This window comes from Crocodylus porosus, unplaced genomic scaffold (assembly GCF_001723895.1).
Source record: "Crocodylus porosus isolate Cpor-Errol unplaced genomic scaffold, CroPor_comp1, whole genome shotgun sequence".
NCBI classification, from domain to species: Eukaryota; Metazoa; Chordata; order Crocodylia; family Crocodylidae; genus Crocodylus; species Crocodylus porosus.
This window is the reverse complement of record NW_017728918.1, coordinates 80063032-80072680: the sequence shown is the minus strand read 5'-3', so window position 1 is coordinate 80072680 and position 9649 is coordinate 80063032. Positions and strand designations below refer to the sequence as shown.

The following is a 9649-nucleotide window of genomic DNA, read 5'->3' as shown; positions in this document are numbered from 1 at the left end:
TTGTTTGTCCAAGTTTCCACTTATTATAAGCATCCTTTTTGCAGTTTTACTGAAAGCTAAGCCAAGCTAGTCTTCTGCCACACTTGCTAGTCTTCCTGCACATCAAGACAGTTTATTCCTGCGCTTTCAGTAAGGCTTCTTTAAAGTACAGCCAGCTCTCCTGGACACCTCTCCCCCTCAGACTGGCTTCCCAGAGGATCCTGCTCGTGAGTTCAGTGAATTGAAATCTGCTTTTCTGAAACAGATGATCTATTTGATCTTTTATGTATGTTTGATTTTTGTGTATTTTTATATAATCTATTTTTAAATTTCATACAATTTAAATATTTTCCTGTCTGTTTTGCAGCAGTGAATTGTGGTATGTGTTGTTGCCTCTATTCTTTTTTAATTTGTAAAGATGCACATTTTTCCATACTGGTGATTAAAGCTATTAGTCATGCCTAAGAATAATATCTGTTATTACTGTAATTAATAACTGCTTTCCCCAGTGATTTTTTTCAGCCAAGGTGGTGCAGCACCATGGGGCTTTGTGAGATTTTTTTAAGGGTGCCGCAGGATGTACACTATTAGCACTGGTTAGATGTACAAATACCTACACAGGATTCATAGGAGAAACCCAGAGATTTTTAAATAGTAATCCATAGTGTCAAAAAATATTCTGACTTGCTGTGATCCTTCTGAGTTCTTTACAACAGAAGACTTGCTCTATTATTTTTTCCTTGGTCAAGAAAAGAATGAAAAATAAGACCTGGCATTTTCTGAGTGGTGCCTTGAGTGAAATGAGGAGTGCCTTGGGTTTAAAAAGGTTGAGAACCACTTGCTTAACCTAATATACGTTACTATAAATGAAGTTTCATCAGGTTGTTTTGTTAATAGTAGCGAAAAACACTATTAAAAAGCAACTTGATATTAATAATAGGTTTGCTACTTTAAAGGTTATCTTACTGAAAATGATTCGTATTTCAAGTTTGGAGAATAATAGACTTAAGCTGCTATAATCAAAACTTGTGTCTAGGAGGACCCTAAAAATTATCTGAGTTTTGCATTTTAATTGCTATGTTTTATTTTAGATTGGACAACTTGCTTTTAAAGGCATGAAAAGATTAAACCGAATCCAGTCAATAGTTTTTGAGACTGCATACAACACAAATGAGAACATGCTGATTTGTGCACCCACAGGAGCTGGGAAGACTAACATTGCCATGCTAACAGTCTTGCATGAAATTCGCCAGCACGTTCAGCATGGAGTTATCAAAAAGGATGAGTTTAAGGTAGGAATTTAATGAACCAAAGAACAGCTTTTAACTTGTAAGATAAAACCCATTATATAGTTATTCACATTATATGAAATCAAGAAGTTTTCAAGGGTATTATACTTCTCCAAGTAACATGGAGAATACTGGTTGATTTACTTCATTACTATTAAAGCCGTTCCTATTTGTGTTCCAAAAATCTTATTATCGATGTGAAAAGCTATGAAAATACATTTAGCTTTGATGCAGAACCAATTTTCAAAACGATGAGACTGTATAAACAAAATCCATTGTTCTCTAAACAGCTGCACACTTATCCAAAAAAGATAACTACTTTTCATATATCACTATTAAGATTTTTTCACTGTAAGTGCCTAGAATCATATCTCACAATAAATTGTGATTTGTATTGGTTGCCATAAAACAAATGACATTGTGGGGTTTGCTCATTTATCAAACTAGTGTCCTTTTGGTGCAGATTGTGTATGTTGCTCCTATGAAGGCTTTGGCAGCTGAAATGACAAATTACTTCAGCAAGCGTCTGGAGCCACTGGGTATTGCTGTAAAGGAGCTGACTGGTGATATGCAGTTGTCAAAAAGTGAAATTCTACGAACACAGGTATGTTTGATTTCAAATTAATATGTGCGCATCACACACACACATGCCATACTTAAAGTTTCTTAAACCCTTCATTTTCAAAATTGTTAGTTGGAATGTTACTCTCAGATTAGTATGTGTGCTATTTTTTACTTACCACTCACTGTGGGCAACACTTTCAGATGCATCTGAAACACATCCTAAAATGATTTACTTCTCATGAAATTGTGAGTTGCTCTCTACATACCTGTAATATATACAGAATCTTTCTATCAGATACCTGAATTCACTAGCAGTCTTCCCATTTCTTATAAGCATCATGTAGAAGCAGGTTTCCTACTTCAGATTTATACCTTATAATGTATTTTTTTTATCTTCAAAAGATAGGATAAGAGATTGTGGGTACCCCAGCTAGAATATGACTGTCATGAGTTGACACTGCATTCATGGGAGTTGGCAGTCAGGGCCTCAGGTGGAAAGCTGTAAAAAAAAAAAAACACACACACACCTCTGGAAATTAGTACAGTTTTGACATTCCACATTGAATGAACAGGGGTTTTTTGGGATTTTTTTTTTTTGAGATGAAGATTTCTGTTGATGACTAATCTTGGTCAGTTTCCTTTTGACAAAGAGCGTTTTTCATTCTTTAAGGATCAGGTATCACTATTGGACACCTACTCTCCTACCCCAGATAAATTCTAGACCCTTGAATTGACATTTTTAACATTATGAATTGTGTACAATATATAGATGTTTCTTTATCAGATATAAAATTGCTCATTTTTGTTACTTGTAACAAGAAAAAAGTTTTATTATGTATTTTAGAAAATGTTTTCTATTAATGAAGTTACATTTTTCCACAGCCCTAAGATCCTTTGAGTAGCTTTATCACTCAAACTATGTGTAATTACCCTTTTTCCTCCTAATTCCTTGAGTCTGAATAAGGTTTGGCTGTATTGATCATCAATATACACACTTGTTAAGTGTAATTAATCTTGTAGTAATTAACATTGATTCAACTAACTTCTACTTTTTTCTACTCTTAATTTTGCTATGCTTTAAATCCCTATTATTAGATTGGCAGTCTCTTTCCCTGTGTTGAAAGTCATTTGTAGGATATGAAGCCAGAAGGGACCATCTAATGCAAGTTATAGGATGCCTCTGAATTAATTCTGATTGAATGAGAGCACACATTTTTAGGGAATCCAATCCAAGCATCCAATCTTGATTTACTTACTCAGTGAGGGAGAATCCACCACACCCTTTCACAAAATGTAAAATGGTTAACTCTCCATGCAGTTAATAGCTCCTACCATATTTTAGCCTATATTTCTCAACTTTCCAGCTGTCAAATTTTGTTTTATATTTGTCTAATGAATTAGACAGATCCTCTCTACAATTAGATTTCTTTTTCCACTGCAGGTATTTATAGGCCCCTTAACCTTCTCTCACTATGGGAATATTTTCCAATCCTTTAATCACTTTTGTAGCTCTTCTCTGAATCATCTCTACCACATAAACGTGGCAAATAATTTAGGGCTACCCATTATAAATATACCTATCCGAAGTTTCTTAATCAAAGTATTGTATGGTAAACAAATACATCGATGCTTTCATTTCAACCATCTAAACTTGTAATTCATCAATTTGCTACATTACCATTCTTTAGTTTTTTTAATAAAGGAATATAGTAGTTACATTATTATTTTGTACATGATTGATATTATATTGACAGGCCTTTAGTTATCAAAAACTCAGCCTGTGGGACAGATTCAGCCCTCTAGCAGCCAGGACAATATGGGACAGAGTGGGGATTGAACAGTGGCAGTCTTAACTCCTTGGCTGCTGGCTCTGGCACTGTTTCTGATGCAGCTGCAGATGTGCCTGACCCAGTAGTTGGTTGTCTGGCTAGTGAGAAGCCCCACTGTCCAGATCAAGCCTGCCAATGTATTTGAGCTTGATGCCCCTAATAAAGGTATTTTTTTTTATATAATAGTATTTAGATCCTCCCCTTTCCCTTGGTGCATCTCTAGTGATCTGAGACTTATTGAAAATTGCCATAAACATTTTGGAGGGTTTCTTGGCCAGTTCTTGTACAGTTCTTGGATACAAACATCAAACTAACCTCTAATATTCTTATGTTCTAACTGCCTAATTCCAATAGCTACATATCAACACTCTTTTAAGTTTCTGTTGAAAAATGAAGTGTTTCATGGCTCTATGACAAGATTATACTATTTGGCTTTTTGCCACAATAGATATAATCTTTTCTTCCTATATTATTCTGGCTTTTTACTGAACTGGAAGTTTAATAGGCACTTCTGCTTGTTGTTGACAATTCTGTAACTTTCATTTAGTAACAAGAAACATTTTAGAACTTCTTTTGTTCCTAATATCCTTAAAAGAAAAACAAAAATCCTCCCCCCAAAAACCCAATTCCCACCCACCCCAAATATTTTTGCCTACAACCCTATTGGCTATATTTTTCTCTTTATCTCCTTTTGCTTCCTCGATCAGTTTTATCAAGTTTCTTTCTTCCAATTCATCTTTGCCAATATCAGCTCCCCCTTTTTCCTAATTTGTTTTACATGTACATGCAAATGCTCAGTATTTATAGTTCCTTTTCTGAGCAAAGTTGTTTTTAACAAGCATGGCCTTCTATGCTGATATACAGTATTTTGGTTATCCAGTAAAATGTTCTTAAATATATTCTAATTATTACTTACTCTTCTTCTTTTTTTCTGTTTGCACCAGTTGTTTGGGTCATTATCATTTTCAGTATTGTGAAAATTACCCTTTTAAAGAACCCCATTCTGTCTGTACTATAAGCAAATCATAATTATTTTATGTTGGTCACATCTTTTGCATTAAAGAAGTTTTCACTTTAAATACTACTTGTAAGCTGCCTGCTCGAGTATGGATTAATACAACCGCTAGTCAGTGTACATACAGCAGCAAAGTAGGCCCCAGTGAATACAAAACTTCGTACATCTTGTAGGGCTTGCACAAGTGCCTGGGAAGTAGTTCATCAGTGTTAGAGGAGCCTCTGAGGTCACCAAATAGAGTGAATTAATAAGAGAAGTGCAGAGCCACCTGACCACAGGTGTCCATATCTGGTGGGTAGGTTACAGTAATTGGTAAGAAGTAGGATGTATATGCTGTAAACATGGAAGTTATTTTATTGGTGTATAAAAAGTGCCTAGAAACCCTTAATATTCTGTGCTAGCCTGAAGTGTATTTGTATTTATGTTCATATCTGTTCAGGAATTTAAATGCCCTAGCTAGCACCATATATCAATTGGTCATAGATGCTAGTGTCTGGGCTGGTTGAGTTTTCATTATTAAGAACTAAAGTCTATGGTCTCTTTCTTGAAATAACAAGCCCACTAGGGGCAGTGCGTCATAGACTGTATCCTGACAGCTCATGCACAGAAGATCCAAACCGAGTAAGCCTGGTGTGACTGGTAATACCTAACCTCTGGACAGTACTAACATAGTGAGATAACAACACTGAGTCCTACGCTGTTAATATAGAAGATGCGAGTTGTAAGAGGCAGCAAAAGCTTGCTTTTTGTTCTCTCAAACTTTGCATTTAATTACTTATGGCAATTATTCAGTTACTAATAACCATGGGGTAAATTATACTGTGAACTAGTTAGAAGGGAAGTAGGAATTTAAACTATATGGCTGAAGGAATTACCTGGACATTAGATCTTCATAGATTACAATAAAGACAATGGTATCTGCTCGTTTGGTATTGCCTTCAGATATGTAGGAACACCTCCAAGTGGTCGCAAAGCTTTCTCTCATGCATGGATGAGCTCTACCTTATGCAAGAAGTCGACAGGTCAACGAGAGGTAGTGCTGCTTGACCTGGTACTGGCTACGGGGGATGACCTAATCAATGACCTAATGATCGAAGGCAAGCTGGGTGACAGTGACCATGAGCTGATCATCTTCATCATCCGCCGTAAAGCTGGCAAGTCAGTCAGCAATACAGAAGTCCTTGACTTCAGGAGAGCTGACTTTAACAAGTGCAGGAGGCTTGTCGTTGAGGCCCTAAGGGACCATGACCCAAAGGGGAGGGAGCTGAGGAAGAGTGGTTGCTGCTCAAGGGAGCGATTCTGGATGCTCAAGCAAAGTATCGGAGGAGAGACAGCAAAAGGGCACAGAAGCCCCCTTGGCTCTCCAGGGATCTAGCGGACCTCCTGCATCTTACAGGGAAGACGTACAAAGGATGGAGGACTGGAACCACCACCAAGAAGGAATAATCTGTTCTGGTCCAGACCTGCAGAGAGCAAACCAGGAAAGCCAAGGCTGTGACAGAACTCCAGCTAGCTACAAATATTAAGGACAATAAAAAGTCCTTTTTAAGATATCTGGAGAGCTGGAGGAAAAGCAAGGACAACATTGGACCCCTGCTAAACCAGATGAGACAACTGACAACTGATGCCCATGAAAAAGCAAACTTGCTAAATGGGAACTTTGCGTCAGTTTTTCAGTAGTCCCATGGGATGCCCCTGCCCACTGCAGGACAGAGAGGCACAGGTGAGGGAGACTCCTTACCATCCATCAAAGCTGACCTCGTGAACGAACACCTGGACACCTTCAAGTCAGCCGGCCCTGACAGTTTACACCCAGGGTAATCCTGGAGCTGGCAAGCTTCATAGCTCAGCACATGGCATGGATCTCTGAGACCTCCTGGCACTCTGGTGAAGTGCATGAAGACTGGAAGAAGGTCAATGCGGTGCCTATCTTCAAGAAATGGAGGAAAGTGGATCTGGCAGACTACAGGCCCATCAGCCTGATCTCTATCCCAGGGAAGGTCTTAGAAAAGATTACCAAAGAGGCCATTCTTAACAGATTGGCTGATGGCAGCATCCTGAGGGATAGCCAGCATGGGTTTGTTGTGGGTAGGTCTTGCTTGACCAATCTGATTTCCTTCTATGACCAGGTGACCTATCACCCAAGGGATAGGTCACAAGGGAGAAGAGATTGATGTCATATATCTTGACTTTAAAAAAAGCCTTCCATCTGGTATCCCATGATCATCTCTTAGCAAAACTGGCCAATTGTGGCCTCAGCTTCACCATGATCCGTTGGCTGGGGAATTGGCTACATGGTCGGACCCAGAGAGTGGTAGTTGAGGGAACTTAATCTTCATGGTGCCCTGTGACCACTGGGGTCCCTCAAGGCTCTGTCCTTGGGCCTGCACTATTCAACATCATCATTAATGATGTGGACATTGGAGTCAGAAGCGGACTGGCCAAGTTCACTGACAAAACCAAATTTTGGGGTAAAGCATTCACACCTGAGGATAGGAGGACAATCCAGGCTGACCTTGACAGGCTCAGGAAATGGGTGAATGAGAACCTGATGGTGTTTAACATCAAAAAATGCAAGGTTCTTCACTTTGGGAAGAAAAACCTGCAGCATGCTTGTAGACTCGGCAGTTTTACACTGGCTAGCGCTATGGGTGAAAAGGACTTGGGGGTCATGATTGACCGCAAGATGAACATGAGCCATCAATGTTATGCTGCAACTAGTAAAGTGAGCAAAACGCTGCCTTGCATTCATAGATGCTTCTCGAGCAAATCCCAGGACATCATTCTCCCTTTGTACTCGGCCTTGGTGAGGCCACAGCTGGAGTACTGCATCCAGGTTTGGGCTCCACAATTCAAAAAGGATGTGGAGAAATTTAAGAGAGTGTAGAGGAGAGCCGCGTGCATGATCAGAGGTCAGGAAAATAGACTTTATGATAAGAGGCTGAAATATATGTGACTCTTCAGCCTGGAAAAACGCAGGCTCAGGGCTCATCTGTTGGCCGCCTATAAGTTTATCAGGGGTGGTCACCAGGATTTGGGGGAACATCTGTTCACCAGAACACGCCAGGGGATAACAAGGTCGAACAGTTACAGACTTCTTCAGGACTGTTTCAAGCTGGACGTTAGGAGGAACTAATGTCCGAGTCCCCAAGGTCTGGAATAGATTACTGCCGGAGGTAGCTCAAGCACCTACTTTGAATACCTTCAAGAGAAATTTCAATGTTTACGTGCTGGGCTCCTATGATCCCAGCTGACTTCTTGCCCCTGGGGCAGGGGGCTGGACTCAATGATCTTCCGAGGTCCCTTCCATCCCTAGTGCTTATGAAATCTGTAAAACCTGGAGACTGGACAAGCACCTGGTTGGGGTAACCTAACCAGGGCAGGGGGTCAGACTTGATGATCTACTAAGGTCCCTTCCCACCCTAAACATCTATGAAATCTATGAAACCTTGTGCATACAGCTTTTGATGCAGTATTGGAGACTTAAACCTTGTTTGTACTTTCTCTTTTGACTTTTCATAATTACTTGAGTTTTCATCTTCTCTCCGTAAGCTTGTTGTATGAAAGAGACATTCACATGCCAAATATTTGAAATGATGAAGTATGTTAGCCTCTCAGTTATTAAAAGCTCCAGCTAGTTTGATAAAGTTTTATTTTAGTTTTTGAATGAGTTGATCTCTAAGGTGCCACCCTACCTTCTTCATGCCTCCTAAGTTGGCTTTGAAAAATACCTTTGGCCTGAAAATGTACAGATTTCTTCCAGATGAAGGGCTTAAAGTGTTGAACTTTAAAATCAAACTACTTTTCAAGTATAAATTACAAAAACAAGTACCAGGATTTGAAACTTATCTTTGTATCCCTGCAGCAAACCATCAGTTGTTCATACAGCTTCAAAATTTTTTCTCACAATGAGATCTCCTTGAAATAATATGCCATTTTATATATATATATAGCATTTTAATTACAAAATGTTTTACTTTAATTGAAATATATTTCAATTAATGCTTAATTTCAGTTAATTTAAAAGAAAGCCTAAAACACTCTACATGCAAAAATATTAAATTAAAAAGCAGTTAATACGTGTCTACTGAAAAGTCCCCTTCCAGTTTCTCCACACATCTGTGACATAAGTTACAAAACAAAAACAATTACAGCAAAGAAAAAGACTGGCTAAAGATGTTGTATTGGTCATGAAATAATTTACATTATTCTAATTTAGCGGTAGAAGCATTTTTCACTAAAGCATAGCCATCTTAATTGTGCTTCAAAGTAAATGCATAAAAAAGGCAACACAAGATATTTCCATAACTGAAATCTAGTTTTTTGTGTGAATACGTTTGTTAGACATTTTGATCAATCTGAAGTGTGTGTGTAATTAATTCCAATAAAATCAGTACTACAGACTTTTCTCATTAAGTTTCTTACTGTAAATACATCAGTAGGGTAAACAAGGCTATTACTGTAATTCCAAATATTCTTATTTGTTTAAGGTTTGCTAGTTTAAGCTCAATTTTTAGCTCCTTTCTGTACTTTAATGATGAGAGCTTCCCTATGACTTAGGAAGCTGTCTCATACTCTTCAACTGTTGATCAGTGAGTTCATCAAGGACTCAACCAATCTAAACCAAATAAAGAATACTTGTTTTCCCTATAAAAATTACAAATTGTATCTTTTCCAATTACTTATTTACCCATCTGTTTAGTTCACATTCTTTCAGAGTGGGAACTACTGCAAACCTTGAATTTTACCTGCCCCCACCTTCTGATGCCTGGGCTTGCTTTCAGTGTTAACATTACTGCATCTGACCTGCATTGGCTTGTGTACCTGTGTCCATCTTAATGTTGCACAAAGGCAGTTCATTTCTCTGGAGGCCACAAAAATCACAGACACACACTCATTAGATGGCACAAAAGGTGTATTTGCAAATAGGGTCAGAGCAGAGTCAAGAACTCAGATTACTCCGAACCCACAAA

At 38.5% G+C, this 9649-nt stretch overlaps 1 protein-coding gene across 1 annotated transcript in view; it reads left to right on the top strand.

Annotated features, from left to right (window-relative positions):
- The window catches only part of ASCC3 (activating signal cointegrator 1 complex subunit 3), a 555582-nt gene that overhangs the window by 147615 nt on the left and 398318 nt on the right, over positions 1–9649 (top strand). The window contains exons 9-10 of the mRNA XM_019537809.1: positions 1071–1271; positions 1732–1872. Of these exons, the coding sequence (XP_019393354.1) occupies positions 1071–1271; positions 1732–1872 (342 nt within the window). The remainder of the gene's footprint in view (positions 1–1070; positions 1272–1731; positions 1873–9649) is intronic.